General features: G+C 47.6%; 1 protein-coding gene across 1 annotated transcript in view; it reads right to left on the minus strand.

Moving 5' to 3' along the window:
* LOC124775293 (rab3 GTPase-activating protein catalytic subunit) overlaps positions 1–18,574 on the minus strand; it is a gene marked incomplete at its 3' end in the record, with an annotated part of 470,052 nt that overhangs the window by 27,226 nt on the left and 424,252 nt on the right. Inside the window, exon 9 of the mRNA XM_047250130.1 lies at positions 14,945–15,084. Coding sequence (XP_047106086.1) covers positions 14,945–15,084 — 140 coding nt within the window. The remainder of the gene's footprint in view (positions 1–14,944; positions 15,085–18,574) is intronic.

Consider the following 18,574-nt stretch of genomic DNA (forward strand, 5'->3'; position numbering starts at 1 on the left):
TTTAAATTCCTCGCGTGGAGTCGTTTATACACGCTCCCTCGATGGATTGTCTGACGAAGAAATTCAGTATTACCTGTCTGACCAGGGCGTAACGGCTGTTCATAGAGTTATGAAAAGGGTTGACACGAACATCATTCCAACCCGCACTGTCTTCTTGACATTTGACAAAGTTCAACTCCCATCGAAAATCAAAGCAGGCTATGAGATAATTTCCGTTCGCCCTTACGTCCCAAACCCTACGCGTTGCTATCGGTGTCAGCGGTTCAATCACACCAGCCAGTCCTGTTCCAATCCGGCCAAATGTGTTACGTGTGGCAAGGATGCCCATGAGGGTGCTTGTCCACCTCCATCCCCTCGCTGCATCAACTGTATGGGTGACCACGCTGCTTCCTCTCGAGATTGCCCGGTTTTTAAGGACGAAAAGCTCATCCAGGAAATCAGAGTGAAGGAAAAGGTGTCGACCTTTGCTGCTCGAAAATTATTCGCCAGTCGACAGCCCACCGTGCCTCAGACAGGAAAATACAGCACTGTCCTTTCTTCTCCTCGGCCAACAAAGGAGGCGGCCACGCAGACTTGCGACCTCACCTTTAGTGCCACGGTCGTCAGATCGGCCAGCGCAAAGATCGCCCGTTCAACCTCACCACTTTCGCCTGCCCACTCTCTGGCTCACCCTTCGTCGGGTTCTGCTAAATCTCGAGCCCAAAAGTCAGACACCAAGACTTCGAAAAAAGAGCATACTCGTGAAGATTTTTTACGTACCCCAACTTCACAACCATCGGTTCCTCCTTCATCTAAACATCATACTTCCAAGAAGGCTACAAAGAAACCCAGTTCATCTCCTTCTCCGCCAAGGCGTGTCCCATCTACAGCACCACCTGGCGGAAATCGCCCTCGGCCGTCTTCTGTGTCGCCGAGGCGCACTGCTGGCGGCCGATCAACCGGCCCATCGCTGGTGGCAAGAGCTGCTCCTGCTGGATCAGGATCTTCTGCCTTCGGCTGAATGCCATTCCATGCTGTCGGTCGCAAGCTCTGAGCAGTCGTTGAGTTGACAGCAACCTTGGTCACATTCCTCCATTTTCTGTTCACGCTATGTTCATTATCCACTGGATTATCCGCGGCATTCGAGCCAATCGGGATGAATTGTCGATCCTCTTACGATCCTACTCGCCGGTCATCTTCTGTCTTCAGGAAACAAAGCTGCGTCCCCACGACCGCTTTGTTCTCCCTCATTTTCAGTCCGTCCGATATGATCTCCCCTCTGTTGAAGGCACTCCAGCCCATGGAGAACTCATGATTCTTCTCCATGATACTCTCCATTATCACCCAATCCACTTAAACACTTCCTTCCAAGCTGTCGCCGTCCGTCTTTCCCTTTCTGGATACACGTTCTCTCTTTGTACTGTATACATTCCATCGTCCACACCAATGGCACGAGCTGATCTCCTTCATCTTCTTGGTCAGCTTCCACCCCCCCTATTTGCTGGTTGGGGACTTCAATGCCCACCACCCGCTTTGGTGATCTCCACATCCTTGTCCACGTGGCTCACTATTGTTAGACGTCTTCCACCAAGCGGATCTAGTTTGCCTCAACACTGGGGTCCCAACATTTTTGTCTGCCTCCACGACAAATTTATCTCATTTGGACCTTGCGGTCGGTACCCTTGATGATACACACTCGAGTGACCACTTTCCATGTGTCCTTAGACTGCAGCCTCAACTGCCATATATGCGCCCGCGACGCTGGAAGTTTGCCCAAGCCGATTGGACACTTTTTTCGTCTCTAGCGACATTCGATGACCGTCACTTTCCCAGCGTCGACGATGAGGTCACACATATTACCGACGTTATTCTTGCAGCTGCGGAACGTTCAATACCACGCACCTCCGAATTGCCCCGGCGCCCCCCAGTTCCTTGGTGGAACGAGGCATGCCGTGACGCAATACGTGAGTGGGCGACGTGCTCTCCGCGTTTTCCGCCACCATCCTACTTTGGCCAACTGTATCCGCTATAAGCAGTTCCGTGCGCGATGCCGTCGTGTCATCCGCGATAGCAAGAAGGCAAGCTGGATATTCTTTATTAGCTCATTTAACACCTTCACTCCCTCCTCGGAAGTTTGGAGTCGGCTTCGACGGTTCTCAGGCGCGCCTAGTTTCTCCCCGGTCTCTGGGCGCACTGTCGCGCATGATACATTAGTGGACCCCGTCGCAATTTCTAACTCATTGGGTCAGCACTTTGCTGAGATTTCGAGCTCTTCAAATTACCCGCCAGCGTTTCTCCCGAAGAAACGTGCAGCGGAAGTGCGACATCTTGCTTTTCCTCTCAAAATCGCGAAAGCTACAATACTGTTTTCTCCATGCGGGAACTCCAACATGCACTCTCTTCTTCTCGCTCCTCCGCCCCAGGACCGGATGGTATCCACGTCCAAATGTTGCTGCATTTATCAACCCATAGTCTGCGTTACCTCCTTCGCCTTTATAATCGAATTTGGACCGACAGTACTTTTCCCAGACGATGGCGGGAAGCTATCATCGGGCCTGTTCCGAAACCTGGAAAGGACAAACATCTCCCCTCTAGCTATCGCCCCATTTCTCTCACGAGTAGTGTCTGTAAGGTTTTGGAGCGTATGGTGAATTACCGTTTAGCTTGGTGGCTGGAGTCCCGCAGTCTTTTAACACCTGCCCAATGCGGATTCCGAAAGCATCGTTCTGCAGTTGACCATCTTGTTGCTCTCTCCACTTATATCATGAACAATTTTCTCCGGAAACGCCAAACAGTAGCAATATTTTTTGATCTGGAGAGAGCATACGATACCTGTTGGAGGACAGGCATCCTCCGCACACTGTTCTCTTGGGGCTTTCGAGGTCGGCTGCCCATCTTTCTTAGCGAATTTATGGCAGAGCGCACATTTAGGGTGCGGGTGAACACTACTCTCTCCCGTACTTTCTCCCAAGAAAACGGGGTACCCCAGGGCTCCGTGCTGAGTGTTGTACTGTTTGCCATTGCCATAAATCCAATTATGGATTGTCTCCTTCCTGATGTCTCGGGCTCCCTCTTTGTGGACGATTTTGCGATCTACTACAGCTCTCAACGGACCAGCCTTCTTGAACGACGTCTTCAAGGATGTCTCGATCGCCTCAACTCTTGGAGCATCGAAACCGGCTTCGGTTTTTCTCCCAGTAAGACCGTTTGTGTTAATTTTTGACGACGTAAGGAGTTTCTTCCGCCCTCCTTACATCTAGGTCCTGTCAACCTTCCGTTTTCAGACGTCGCTAAATTCTTGGGTCTTATGTTTGACAGAAAACTGTGCTGGTCGTCCCACGTTTCCTATCTTTTGGCTCGCTGTCTGCGATCCCTCAACACCCTCCGTGTCCTGAATGGTACCTCCTGGGGAGCGGACCGAGTGGTCCTTCTCCGCCACTATCGCGCCTTAGTGCGCTCAAAATTGGACTATGGAAGCATAGTCTACTCCTCTGCTCGGCCGTCTATTCTTCGGCGTCTCGACTCTATCCACCACCGTGGATTACGTTTAGTGTCTGGAGCTTTTTACACCAGCCCTGTGGAAAGCCTTTATGCTGAGACTGCTGAACCTCCGCTGTCCAATCGGCGAGCAGTCCTTCTGAGTCGTTATGCTAGCCATCTGTCTTCCATGCCTGCTAATCCAGCCCATGACATTTTTTTCGACGCCTCTTTTGATGTAGGGTATGCAGGCCGCCCCTCCACCCTACTACCACCGGGAGTCCGCTTCCATCAACTGCTCCATTCTCTTTCCTTCCGCTTTCCTAAAACCATCTTGACGGATCTGCCAGCTCCGTGACCTTTGTCGATTTCCCAAGGATGGTACCCCTTCACTTGTTTATCGTCGGGCATTTGCTGCTCTATGTGCACAAATGACGGACGCCACTTTTATTTACACCGACGGCTCGAAAACATCGTTAGGTGTAGGGAGTGCCTATATTGTTGGCGACACCCCAAATCACTTTCGGCTTCCCGACCAGTGTTCGGTTTATACTGCGGAGCTTTACGCTGTTCTCCAGGCTGTCCACTACATCCGCCGCCATCAGCGGATACAGTACGTTATCTGCTCAGATTCTCTCAGCTCTCTCCTCAGTCTCCAAGCTCTTTACCCTGTGCACCCTCTGGTCCACCGGATTCAGGACTGTCTGCGCTTGCTCCACCTGGGGGGCGTCTCGGTGGCGTTCCTCTGGCTCCCGGGACACGTTGGTATCTGTGGAAATGAGGTGGAAGATATTGCAGCCAAAGCTGCAGTCTCTCTTCTTCGGCCAGCTATTCAATCGATTCCCTTCGCCGATCTACGGAGCGTTTAATGTCGTCGTGTTGTTCATTTAAGGCACGCGCATTGGTCGACACTTCCCCATAATAAATTGCGGGACGTGAAAGCTCTTCCTTGTGCTTGGACCTCTTCCTCCCGAACGCGTCGTCGGGAGGAGGTAATTTTAACTACACTCCGGATAGGGCACTGTCTTTTTAGCCATCGACATCTTTTAAGCGGCAATCGTCCCCCACTCTGTCCCCACTGCTCTCAGCTGTGGACGGTAAGACACCTTTTAATTGAGTGCCCCTATTTTAATCCGTTACGCTCCCGTCTACAGCTATCGCCTGATACATCGTCGATTTTAGCAGATGACACGCGCTCAGCCGATCGCGTTCTCGAGTTTATTAGTGCCAGTGAAATGACGTCAGTCATTTGAAGCTTTTTTTGGGGACAACCAACCCCTTTCTGTAGTGGATTTTAAGCCTTTTTAGTTTCTCCAATTTTATGACTTTCGTTCCCATTGCTGCTGGTTTCCATTTTCGGTTTTTTACTGTTTCCTAAGTCACGGACCGGGCGCTAATGACCATAGCAGTTTTGCGCCCTAAAACAAAAAAAAAAAAAAAACAAAAAAAAGGCAGCTTACGCTCACCACGCCGAGTAAACAACATTTCACGCTGCATAAGCAGTTCGCTAAACAGGCTCAGTGTTATGCTTGTGGTAGGAAAGGACATGTGCAATCCGTATGTTTGCAACAGGACAAACATAAGAATTCGGCCCACTCACAAAAAGCCAGCCGCAAGGCCCATGTTGTTAATGAAGTATATTCAAAGTCTGCAACAGGCATTAGCAAATCTAGCAAGCGTACAATTTCTTCAGTGATACACCAGCCCAACAAACGTTTTGTTCACTTACTTCAGTGTGGGAATGCTCAGGCGAAATTCTGCAGGGCCAGAACTGTTCCCACTGCATTACGGCTCGAAGTCGCTGTTGAACTTAATTTGCAAGACAGCGGAGCTATTGCGCCCGAACAAGCTATTCCAGTGGGGAAGTCTACTGGTTTTGCTTCCCAAACCTTCAGGTCACATTCGCCTCTGTGTTGACTTTAAGTCTACAGTCAATCCACAAACTGTGATTGATACTTACCCATTGCCACAGCCAGAGGATCTAATGGAGAAATTAGGCACTGGACGTTACTTTTCAAAAACGACGCGTATCTTCAAATACCGTTCGATGAAGAATCTCAAAAAGTGTGATTTGGGCTTGTTTAAATATTTGCGTTTGCCTTTTGGCAGTGCTTTCGCCCATGTCATTTTCCAACGGTATTTGGAACAGCTGACTGCTCAAGTACCAAACCGTTCAAACTAACTGGACGATATTGTCGTAACAGGTCGTACACCTGAAGAATACTGCAAATTTGCGTACTTTGTTTCGTGTGTTATCTGATGCAGGACTAAACTGTAGATCGGACAAGTGTGGTTTTTTAAACCTGTGTTGCAGTATCTTGGTCATGTCATAAACAGTGACGGTGTACATCCTTTTCAGTCGCATTTGTTAGCCATACGAGATTTGCCAGTTCCTCGCAATGTCACAGAATTGCAGTCAGTTTTAGGGAAAATGAACTATTATATTCTGTTCATACCGAACGCTGCGCAAACCGCGGCTCCATTGCATCGCTTGCCTCGAAAGAATGACCGCTTTGTTTGGACAGATGACTACCAAGTAGCTTTTCAAAAATTTAAAGATGCATTGCTCAGTGATCGGTGCTTAGTTCGCTATGATCCTGACAAAACAGTTGTATTGCAAGTTCACGCTACCTCTGACGGAAGCGGTGCAGTGCTTTCGCACAGAATTGTTGATAAAGACAGGCTATCGCTTTCGAATCAGAAGTGTTGTCCAAAGCTCAGTGTAACTTTTCACAAATTGAGAAAGAGGCTTTGGCTATTATGTATGGTGTCACCAAATTTTACCACTATTTCTATGGCAGAAAATTCTACTTGTTAACGGATCACAAGCTTTGCAGTCCTTTTTTCATCCGACAAAACCGGTTCCTTATGAACTGCCCAAAAATTGCAAAGAAGGGCTTTGTTGTTGTCTCAATACCAGTACGAGATTGTGTGTCGTCCGGCGGCTAAACATAGTAATGCGGCCGCACTTTCACGTATTACGATTGGCCACGACAAAGACTTTGAAGCTTCTGCTGCATCTTGTCACATCGATGCTCAGGATTCTGAATTGCTCCAATCTTTTCCGCTAAACTATAGGAAAATTGAACTGGCACCGAACCTGATTCAGATTTGAACATTTTGCTAACACACATTCGCACATCTTGGCCTCGTTCCTTGCACAGCATAAATAACTCTGTAGTTCGCCGATACTTTGCACATCGGCATAGCCTCGCTGTACAGAAATGTGTGATTCCTGTTCAAAGTGACATTGGACAGTCACGTGCGTTGATCCCTAGAGCTTTGCAAAAGTAAGTGCTGCAGTTACTTCACGAAGGACACTGGGGGAGTGTTCGTACGGAACAGTTTGCGCTTCGACACTGTACGTGGTAGGGTATGGACACCCAAATAGAACAGATGACGTGACAGTGTGATGCATGTGCGGAAAATCAGTCCGCTCCGCCACAAAAATTCTCTGCTTGGCCTAAGTCGCAGGCGCCATGGCAAAGTGTGCACATAGGCTTTGCGGGACCATTTGGAACACTCGTTGGTTGATTGTGGTTGACTCGTAAGCAAGTTTCCTTTTGCTGTGCCAATGAACTAGACAACGTCACGTAGCACAATTCACGTGTTGACCTCTATATTTTGCCTAGAAGGTTTACCTGAAGTCATAGTGTCAGGCAACGGCCCTCAGTTCACGTCAGATGAATCTGAAACATTCTGTGAACGCAATGGCATACAGCATGCGAGTAGTGCACCGTTCCATCCATAGACAAACGGTTGTCAGAACCTTCAAGTAGCAGATGGCCAAACTTCGCTCCGCACACACCAGGGATCAAGCATTGCAACTGTTTCTCGCATCCTATTTTCCGCACCCGCCGGCCGCGGTGGCCGAGCGGTTCTAGGCGCTTCAGTCCGGAACCGCGCGGCTGCTACGGTCGCAGGTTCGAATCCTGCCTCGGGCATGGATGTGTGTGATGTCCTTAGGTTAGTTAGGTTTAAGTAGTTCTACGTCTAGGGGACTGATGACCTTAGATGTTAAGTCCCATAGTGCTTAGAGCCATTTGAACCATTTTTTCGCACCCACGAGACGGACCATCGCCGGCGGAATTGCTTCATGGCCGCCGCCATCGGACGCTGCTCCACCTGCTCTATCTTCCTCGGTATCCGGCGCCGAAGGAAGGCCGCAAGTATCGTTTCGCGCCGCATGATATTGTCTTTTACAGGGTTTTTAGTGGCAGCAGACGGTGGGTGCGAGGCGAGATTGTCCGTCGACTAGGCTTTCCATGTATCTTAAAAATCGTTCAAATGGCTCTTAGCACTATGGGACTTAACTTCTAAAGCCATCAGTCCCCTAGAACTTAGAACTACTTAAACCTAACTAACCTAAGGACATCACACACATCCATGCCCGAGGCAGGATTCGAACCTGCGACCGTAGCGGTCGCGCGGTTCGAGACCGTAGCGGCCACCCCGACAGGCGTATGTATCTTATTTGAGGTCCAGATGGCTTGCAGCGCCGACATCAAAATCAGCTTCACTTCTGTCATGTGCACAATGATCTTTCAGAGTCTCTTCCCCCAGATTCACGGATCCGTAGGACAGCGCGGCCACAGTAGCCGCAGGAGGGTGTCATCACGACACCGCGGGACACCCCATGGAGAAGGAGCCTTCGCCTCCTCCTCCTCCTCTCGTCCTACCGATGGAGCTGGACCCGCCCACACCGCGGCTGTCGCCGCCTTCATCATCTGGTTCATGGCATCAGAAGGTGGACGCGTACCCTTCTGGTCGTTTTCTGGGGGACATTTCCACCAGAGCAAAGGCCGGATGGCGGGGTACGACCGGAAGCTTGACGTCCCCTGCAGCCACAGCTTCCGGTCCAGCGCTGCGCCCACACTGCTGCCTTCCCCACCGTTGTCGCGCTTCCTACATGACGACGATCCGTCGCTTTGGGAGGGAGGAATGTTCCGGCGTAACGACAAGCGCCGGCTTGAAGATCAAGAACGATATAGCAGACAGGGCTGTGAGACGACGTCAGCCGACAGCACGCGGACTGGGACGTCACCACGGCAGGAGCGGCCTCTACACGAAGAGAATAAAAGCGACGCGCCGCCTAGCCTCGGCCGCACTAGAAGAGCCGTGACTTCTGAACTTGTGTGATCAGCTTGCATGGAAATTGTTTCTATCGAAGGACATTGATTATTTGCATATTGGCAATTGCTTGCAACACCACCTTGTACATACGCAAGTTAAGTATTGTCAATTCAATTACTGTAATAAACCCCCTAATATGATTTGATTTTATGTTGTTTAGCTATTCAATAAAACAGTTTCCTAGGCAACCTATAAGAGACGAGTAGCCAGGATCCCACATGGCGATCTTCGCGTCGTGTGACACGTCCACGATAGCACTGGGTAGAACTGTGGTGAAATTTGTTGCCATTGTGACATCATTAACACACCTTACAGCTGATATGAACTGCGTTCTGCCTCCTTATTCGCAAGTGTCGATACCTTGATGTTTGAATCGTCATCGACCTCGAGGGTGCCCTCTCACGACAGCATCCTTTAGCAACATTGCAGAGGAAATTTGTAGGGGCCTTTAGGCCAAATTTGAAACTTCTGCGTCGCCATGGGAGAGAATTAAGTGGTTTCGAAGAAGTGGTCCTTTGTTCAAATAATGTGCTTGCACATTTCTTTTTCCTTGCATTTGTGCCTTGAGAATGTCAGGGTGCGCTCCTGTCGAAATATCGGCGGTGTTCGACGACTTCACCCGGCAGCAAACCCGTAAGTTATTTGAACATTCAATTCGCCAGGAAAAGTTAAGGTCTCACAAGTGGTCCTTTAACTGTGTTGCGCAACATATTTATTTACGTACGTGAACTACTGATAAATTAACCTCCGACAAGCTATTAAAAATAAACAAATGCTTGTAGCTTCATGGCACTTGCGTGGTCTGAAAAGAGAGACTTCGGAGGTCGCTTCGCGTCAGTCAGCTCTCTGTTGCGTTATTTAGTGAGTAAGTAGCGAGCGATTGACACAGACCGTGTTATTGCTTCTCCCGCCTGTTGCAAAGCACAGTCTTTCATTCGCTTCCTGAAAGCAGGCGCAGTTCAAATGGTTCAAATGGCTCTGAACACTATGGGACTTAACATCTGTGGTCATCAGTCCCCTAGAACTTAGAACTACTTAAACCTAACTAAGCTAAGTACATCACACACATCCATGCCCGAGGCAGGATTCGAACCTGCGACCGTAGCAGTCGCGCGGTTCCAGACTGAGCGCCTAGAACCGCGAGACCACCGCGGCCGGCCAGTAGGCGCAGTCAGTGCCACCGAGACTCTTCGTACACACTGCATCGTGCGTATGGGGATGCCGTTATGAGTAACGCTGCTGTGTGGAGGTGGTGCAGAAAATACGAGGCTGGTCGCACAGACGTGCTTCATGAAAGTGCGCGAGGACTACATTCAGATGTGCCACATCAACTTGTTCGATATGTGCATGAAATTGTGTGTACAAGAAGTCACTGCACAATTACCGAACTTTTGGAACATGTCCCTCAGATTTCAAGAACAACCTTCTTTTACGTTGCCACACAGACGTTACGATGCCACAAAGTTTGTGCATGACGGTTACCAAAGTGTGTAAGCGGTGTTCACAAAACTTAAAGAAAAGGTTCAGTCTTGATATTCCTTCTACGCTACCATGAAGAAGGTGTGGAGGACTGCCAATCGTATGGTCAGTATTGAATGTCCTTAAACTGGCTGTCTACTTTCACACACTCTCCATTTCTTTTCTTTTAGTTTATTGGCTTTCGTGAAGTGCCATCTCAACTGTGGAATGTCAAGTACGAAAATGCGACCGTGAGAACAACATATCACCCAAACCCCAAGCAGAGAAAATCACCGATCCGGTCAAGAATCGAAGCCGGGCCCCTTCGGTCAGTAATCCGCCGCGCTTACACCGCAGCCACCAAGGCGTACGACAAACTCCATTCTGGACGCACACAGAACCTTAAGTCCGCTCCACGTGAGATCCCCCGGATTAGAGGCCTAAAACAAATTGCCAGCAAATGCCCAGTGGTAAATTAAGACGATTTCCCCGTCTAAAATGCCCAGAAACTAACGTGAGGAATTAAAATTCGTCGCTAAGCGCCAAACGTAACATTTTCAATTTTCTAATAATAATTATGAGTTCCGAATGTAAAGTCTCTTCCACTGCTTGTAAGTATTTTCAAGTAAAATCAGTTACTTCGGAGAACATAAACCAATAAATTCAAGTCACAATTGTCACACAATATACAATCAATCACTTCAAGCTACGAAGAAGAACCAAAACACTGATGTAATTGAAGTCTGATATTTTTTCCATAAAACAATATAGGTGTTTCACCTCGTATGTCCCTAGTTACTTTAGTTATTTATTTTACACGTCATAGTAAGAAACTAAGAAGCAGATCTCCATGGTCGTGCAATCTCTCAGTAATTCAAATGCAACTTTAATTTAATTAAACTGTCCTGACGCAAAATGAGTGTTCCATGTCAGTCTACAAAGAATACAACACAATGATTGAATGAACACAATTAGGTTTATTCGTGTTCAGCAGCAGTGGTGTTCTTTGACTGCTGGCAGCGTCGGCCTGCCGCCGTTGTTGTCACAATTCGGTACGAAATAATTTCACCTTAACCAGAGCATCTGCATACTGGGTGGCTTGTCACAATTAATACTCTTCTGTAACATTTTTTCACCTACATTAGCACATGACATTTCCCCGCTTGTAGTTTCACTTGGGCTCTCAGCGATATCGTTTCATAAATGCCCTTATCTCTATGTTGTGCAGGGCGATTAAAATTACGTCCTGATGCTCGTCATTGCAGCACTTATATCAGGTGCTGTCACCTGGCAAACCATTAAGAACCCTTTATGCAGTCGCCATCATGGGGAAATTTCTCGCCAAGCCCGAAATGCAGGCTCTAACCACAACGATTAGTAGCAATGGGGAACCCCTAGACCATCATCTTTAGCCGAACACAAACCTCTTCACCGTGCGAGTGGTAACTGTCCGAGGCAGCTACGAAATGAAACAGGGCGAACATTCATGGTTGACCAAAAAATGAAACATGACACTAGAACACACTGATACACGGATCAGCCAGAACATTATGACCACCTACATAATAGCTGGTATGTTCACCTTTGGCACAGATAACAGCAGCGAAACGTCGTGGCATGGAAGCAAAGAGGCTTTGGTAGGTCGCTCGAGGGAGTGGACACCACATCTTCAGAGACAAGTCACCAAATTCCCGTAAATTCATGGGAGGGATTGGGAGGGGAAGCGATGAGCTCTAATGCCATGTTCAATCAGATCCCGCATGTGTTCGATCGGGTTTAGATCTGGTGAGTTGGGGGGGTGGGGGGGGGGGCGCCACATAAACTGGAACTCGACACTATGTTCCTCGAAGCACACCATCACTTCCATCACACTCCTAGCCTTGCACATGGCGCATTATCTTGGTGAAGCGAAACATGATCGTCATGAAGGGGTGTACGAGGTCTGCAACCAGGGTTCGATACCCCTTGTCCATCATGGTGCCTTGCACGAGCTCCACTGGACCCATGAATGCCCACGTGAATGTTCCTCAGAGTATAATGGATTCATCAGACCATGCAACGCTCTGTTACTGCGCCAGCAACCAGTGGTCAATGTCGTGGTGTTAACATTGTCACATGCTTAGTTCATCACCTGCGACGGCCCAACATTAGGAGTTTTCTGTGCACTGGGTGTTCAGACACACTTGTACTCTGCCGAGTGTTAAAGCCTGATGTTAATCCCGCCACAGTTCGCCGCCCAACTCCACAAAGTCTGGACGTGGTCTCACCTTGGTTTCGCCACGTGTTGGAGACATTTACCACAACACTCCTCCAGCACCCGACAAGTCATGTAGTTTTCGAAATGCTCGTGCCGAGCTTCCGGGCCACCATGATATACCGTCAGTCAAACTCAGATAGGTCGTGCGCTTTCCCCATTCTACACACAGTCAGCTCGCTCTCTGATACTATCCACCGTGCGTGTGTCGGACGAGCAGTCATTCCTCGCCAGGTGAGGCTGCTGTCGCCTGGACGGGTTTATATCGATAGCAGGTCGGCGGTCATAATGTTCCGGCTGATCAGTGTATCCCAGCAACAGAGTACCACAGCATGTCGCTAAAGGAAAGACGACAGACTGGTTCAAAAATGGCTCTGAGCACCATGGGACTTAACATTTGAGGTCATCAGTCCCCTAGAACTCAGAACTACTTAAACCTAATTAACGTAAGGACATCACACATATCCATGCCCGAGGCAGGATTCGAACCTACGACCGTAGCGGTCGCGCGGTTCCAGACTAAAGCGCCTAGAACCGCTCGGCCACACCGGCCGGCACGACAGACTGGCGCAGGGAGTATTATGACCAAGTCTTCTTTGTGAAAAAGACGGTTACATGAATCACGTGGCTGTAGTTTTTGGAGATAATGGTTTATCTTCAATTGCGAGAGCATGCCGAAAATTTCATTTTTCAGCAGGACGGTCCCACCACCACAATGTCCATTCACCTTACAGCGTTTCTTAACAATGAGTTGTCTCGACGATGGATGAGCCGTATGGGGCGTATGCATGTCGCTATGCATGTCGCACTGCACCAAATGCCTCAAAAAGTACCTTGATTTCAGATTTTCTCTACGGGAATTTGTGAAAGATGTCATCCACGTGCCTCCCTTTATAACAATGGATGAAACGGAACATCACACAGCAACAGCGATTGCAGTACCATCAGACATGCTCGCAAAAGTATGGGGCGAGTTTGACAATTTCGGTGTTTCTCGTGGGTTCCGTAGAGGGCACATTGGACAGCTGTGAAAGGTGACTGTATTGGGCTGGTGCACAACTTCGTATCGTCTTTCCATAAATTTAACAAACAAAACTATTTAAAACAGTCTTCCAACGCTTGGGTAATTTTTCGACTCCGGGAAAAGTTCCTTGAAGGTTGTTCGATAGAGAGCGGAAAAGGTGAAACCTGAGGGCGCAAGATGAGATGAGTAAAGTGGGTGCGGAATGACTTCCCAACCCAATTCCTGTAAGTGTTTTTTGTCAGTCCAGCATACTGAAAACGGGCGTTATCATGAGGAGCATCACTTCACACAGTCTTCCTGGTTGTTGTTCTTGGACTGCGTATATAAGACGCCTCAGTTGTTGAAAATAAATGTCAGCAGTGATGGTTACACGAGGGGAAGCAGTACGCAGTACACCACACCATCGATGTTCCATCAGATGCAAACATTATCTTTTGTGGATGCGCATAGCTCTTTGTACAGGGAGCTGGTGCTTAGTTTGGGCTCAACTATTACTTCCTTCCCCTTATGGTATCATAAGATACCATTTCTTGTCACCAGCAATGACAGAGGATACGAATGGTCGATGCTGTTCCAGTTGAGGACCAGCAAGCAAAAAATCACATATGGCCACCAGCAGATTTTTATGATTTTGGCTTACAGCATGCGGTATCCATACACCAGATTTTTGAATCTTCCTCATAGCATGCAAACATCGATGGTGCATGATCACAGTTCTGGAGTATACTGACGTGGATAATTCTGTATTAATGCGTTTAAAGATCTTCATCAGACCTCGAGTGTCTTCCTGAACGTGGGGAGTCACTAAAGTCAAAACGGTCCTCTTTAAAACGAGGAAACCATTTTCTTGCCGTACTCTGTCCAGTGGCATTATCCCCACACGCGGTGCATATGTTTCTGGCTGCCTCCGCTGCTGTCACCCCTCTATTGAACTCAAATGGAAGAATATGTCAGAAATGTTCCGAGTCCTCCACTTGGCACACCATTTTCTAGCTTCAACAGCTCCACTCCGCATTACAAACTGACATATTTTAACTCAAATGCCAAAAAATGACAATCAATAAATAAACTCATAGCAACAGAAATACCAATATGCACGACAAAAACGCTATGAGCTTCTGCACGAACCTTATAATAAAAATTCACTTGTTTATATGTGCATGCATCGCCCGCCCCCGGTAGCTGAATGGTCAGCGCGACAGAATGTCAATCCTAAGGGCCCGGGTTCGATTCACGGCTGGGTCAGAGATTTTCTCCGCTCAGGGACTGGGTGTTGTGTTGTCCTAATCATCCTCATTTCATCCCCATCGACGAGCAAGTCGCCGAAGTGGCGTCAAATCGAAAGACTTGCACCAGGCGAACGGTCTACCCGACGGGAGGACCTAGTCACACGAGATTATTATTATTATTATTATTATTATTATTATGTGCATGCATGTAAAAGATATAGCGTTGTAGAATCTGACGCTTTTTACGGAAGTGAAAACTTTGAGGTTCTGTAGGAAAGTTAAGATTTACCTTCATTCACGTAGAAACCGGATCAATCTTTTTGGAGCACCCTGTACTTTACTTCTAGCATCCAACCGACGCAGTAAGGACGAGTCCTCTGGATCGCTTACCCGTGTCGGTGTCCTCGGTGTCGACGGACGTGGCCCTCGCCTCCCGCTCACGCGCCAGCCGCCGCTCGATGCACCTGTTGAGCATCTGCAGCTTCTGGTGCAGCAGGCACGTGCGCAGGTCGGGGTCCCCTGGCGCCACTCTGCAACACGCCGGAGCACGAAGGGTTGCATAAGGAGCCAGGCGTTACCGTCAATGCAACTGAATAGTGTTTTCAGCTGTACAGAAAAGAGGTGTCCTACCCGCGGGCCGCATACCGTCCAAAGCAAGTATCAATGCGGCTCATGAAGTGACCATCTATGACACGATCGGTAAAAAATTTCCATAAAATTTTTTTGATAAACTCAATATTTTCAACTTGAAACTCGAGCCACACGACGCTATACTCTCCTTGGTCCATCCAGTTCCTAACATTGGCGCCCATGCTATACCTGAACCGCCTAATGTCTCGTTCTTATGACAGCCAATCCGTCCACGCCATGATTTTTACTTTAGGGCTACTTCAATTGCATCTGCGGAACTAGAGATTTACAGATGTATAGTGAGATTAATTACCGCTAGTTCTGATCACCATAAGTCGATAGAAATTATAAAGCTTCATGAGGATTCCAATTACTGTCAAAGTTCGCTATCTGACAGAACCGCAATTCTGTTGTAACAGATTTGATATCATATGCATTGCTACAAATAAGAACCACATTTGAACATGAAGGTCTCAATAATGGGCTTTTTACTTTCGTGTGTAACTTCTACCATAGCAAATGATGGGTACAAAGTGATGAGTTTAATTCATTTCAGTTTCTTCATTCTACAGTTCCCGGCCTAGCTTCCTGTGGGATATAATCATCGTCAATTCAAGGAATTCCTCAGAAATTTGGGTGCTGAGTGCGGTGACACAGCCGGCCGCTGTGGCTGAGCGGTTCTAGGCACTTCAGCCTGGAACCGCGCGAACGCTACGGTCGCAGACTCGAATCCTGCCTCGGGCATGGATGTGTGTGATGTCCTTAGGTTAGATAGGTTTAATGTAGTTCTAAGTTCTAGGGGAGTGATGACAGCCTGGAACCGCGCGACCGCTACGGTCGCAGACTCGAATCCTGCCTCGGGCATGGATGTGTGTGGTGTCCTTAGGTTAGTTAGGTTTAATGTAGTTCTAAGTTCTAGGGGACTGATGACCTCAGATGTTAAGTCCCATAGTGCTCAGAGCCATTTGAACCATTTTTATGGTGAGACATTTTAAAGAAGATTGCTCAGCCGAGGCCAGGTGTTAAAAAGATTTTACAGCATAATTAATGAAAACAAATCGTTCATGATATCAAAAGCAAAAACTGTGCGGGAACTCGTCGGTGCCAACTCGGTGGCAGATTTAGTATTTGCGATAGATTTCGTTGCTCATTTACCCGACTTAAACAAGTGTCTTCAAGGTAGAAACCTATGTATCAGCAGAATGTTTCAAACAACAAATGCGTTCCAAATTGAAGTGAAATTATGAAGTAAATGCAAACAATTTTTTTTCATTTCAGTACGTTGGACAAATATAATCATACAGACGGGATGAAATATGCAGCCATACTTCTAGATTTGATGCAACAATCTGAAAACCGATTTCAGTATTTTCGAAAACATAATCAAAATCGATAAAGACTTAATCAGAATCTCAGATGAACACTTTGAGAACATCATTAGAATCGCTATCACTTCGAGCAAACATCATACCGATACAATGGTTTCCCTAATTCAGTCAAATGTCACATTAATTCAATTATTTGTAATTGCTTACATATAGAGTTTTTAATGACATCTCGTACATAAACCGTTATTTTAAATTCAACCTGCTTTTTTAGGATAAGTAATTAATTAATTAATTAATTCTAACTTACTTGAATGCGTTAACTACATACACTATGCGATCAAAAGTATCCGGACACTCCCAAAAATATACGTTTTTTATATTAGGAGCATGCTGCTGCCACCTACTGCCAGGTACTCCATATCAGCGACCTTAGTAGTCATTCGACATCGTCAGAGAGCACAATGGGATGCTCCGCGGAACTCACGGACTTCGAACGTGGTCGGGTGATAGTGTGTCACTTGTGTCATACGTCTGTTAGCGAGATTTCCACACTCCTAAACATCCCTAGGCCCACTGTTTCCGATGTGATAGCGAAGTTGAAACGTGATGGGACACGTACAGCACAAAAGTGTACAGGCCGACCTCGTCTGTTGACTGACGGAGACTGCCGACATATGAACAGGGTCGTAAATGTGTAGTAGGCAGGCAGCTATCCAGACCACCAGACAGGTATTCCAAACTGCATCAATGCAAGTATGTGACAGCTAGGCGGGAGGTGAGAAAACTTGTATTTCATGGTCGAGCGTCTGCTCATAAGCCACACATCATGCAGGTAAATGCCAAATGACGCCTCGCTTGGTGTAAGGAGCGAAAACATTGGACGACTGAACAGCGGAAGAAAGTGGTGTGGAGTGACGAATCACGGTACACAATGTCGCAATCCGATGGCAGGGTGTGGGTATGGCGTATGCCCGGTGAACGTCATTTACCAGCGTGTATAGTGCCAAGAATAAAATTCGGAGGCGGCTGTGTGATGGTGTGGTCGTGTTTTTCATGGAGGTGGCTTGCAACCCTTGTTGTTTTAAGTGGCACTATCACAGCACAGGCCTACATTGATGTTTTAAGCATCTTCTTGTTTCCCACTGATGAAGAGCAATTGGGGGATGGCGACTGCATCTTTCTACACGATCGAGCACCTGTTCATAATGCACGGCCTAGGCAGAGTGGTTACACGACAATAACATCCCTGTAATGGACTGGCCTGCACAGAGTCCTGACCTGAATCCCATAGAACTACTTTGGGATGTTTTGGAACGCCGAATTCGTGCCAGGCCTCACCGATCGACATCGATATCTCTCCTCAGTGCAGCACTCCGTGAAGAATGGGCTGCCATTCCCCAAGAAAACCTCCAGCACCTGATTGAACGTATGCCTGCTAGAGTGGAAGCTGTCATCAAGGCTAAGGGTGGGCCAACACCATATTGAATTCCAGCATTACCGATGGAGGACGCCACAAACTTGTAAGTCATTTTCAGTCAGGTGTCCGGATACTTTTGATTACATAGTGTATCTTCGACACTCCCTCTTTTTTTGCACAGCGCTTATTGTTAGTGTTTAGCATATTAGATGCGGCCCAAAAATACTGATCTTCTTCCAGTGCGACCCAGGTAAGCTAAAAGATTTGACACCTCTGGCACAGACTGAAGGAAGATAAATGTACCTTCAAGGTGTCTTTAAAGTAAGTTTTTGGCAATCTCGACTGGAATACACTCTTTGAAGTTAGGAACGTAGCGTTGATGAAATGCAGGGAGCGAAAATTTATCTACGAGGTGCATTCAAGTTCTAAGGCCTCCGATTTTTTTTCTCCAGACTGGAAAGAGATAGAAACATGCGCATTGTTTTAAAATGAGGCCGCGTTCATTGTCAATACGTTCCAGAGATGGCAGCACCGTACGGCAGATGGAATTTTACCGCCAGCGGCGAGAATGAGAACTGTTTTAATTACTTAAAATGGCGACGTTTTCCTTACTTAAACAGGATGCAATCATTCGTTTTCTGAATT

Source organism: Schistocerca piceifrons, chromosome 2 (assembly GCF_021461385.2).
Source record: "Schistocerca piceifrons isolate TAMUIC-IGC-003096 chromosome 2, iqSchPice1.1, whole genome shotgun sequence".
Classification (NCBI taxonomy): Eukaryota; Metazoa; Arthropoda; class Insecta; order Orthoptera; family Acrididae; genus Schistocerca; species Schistocerca piceifrons.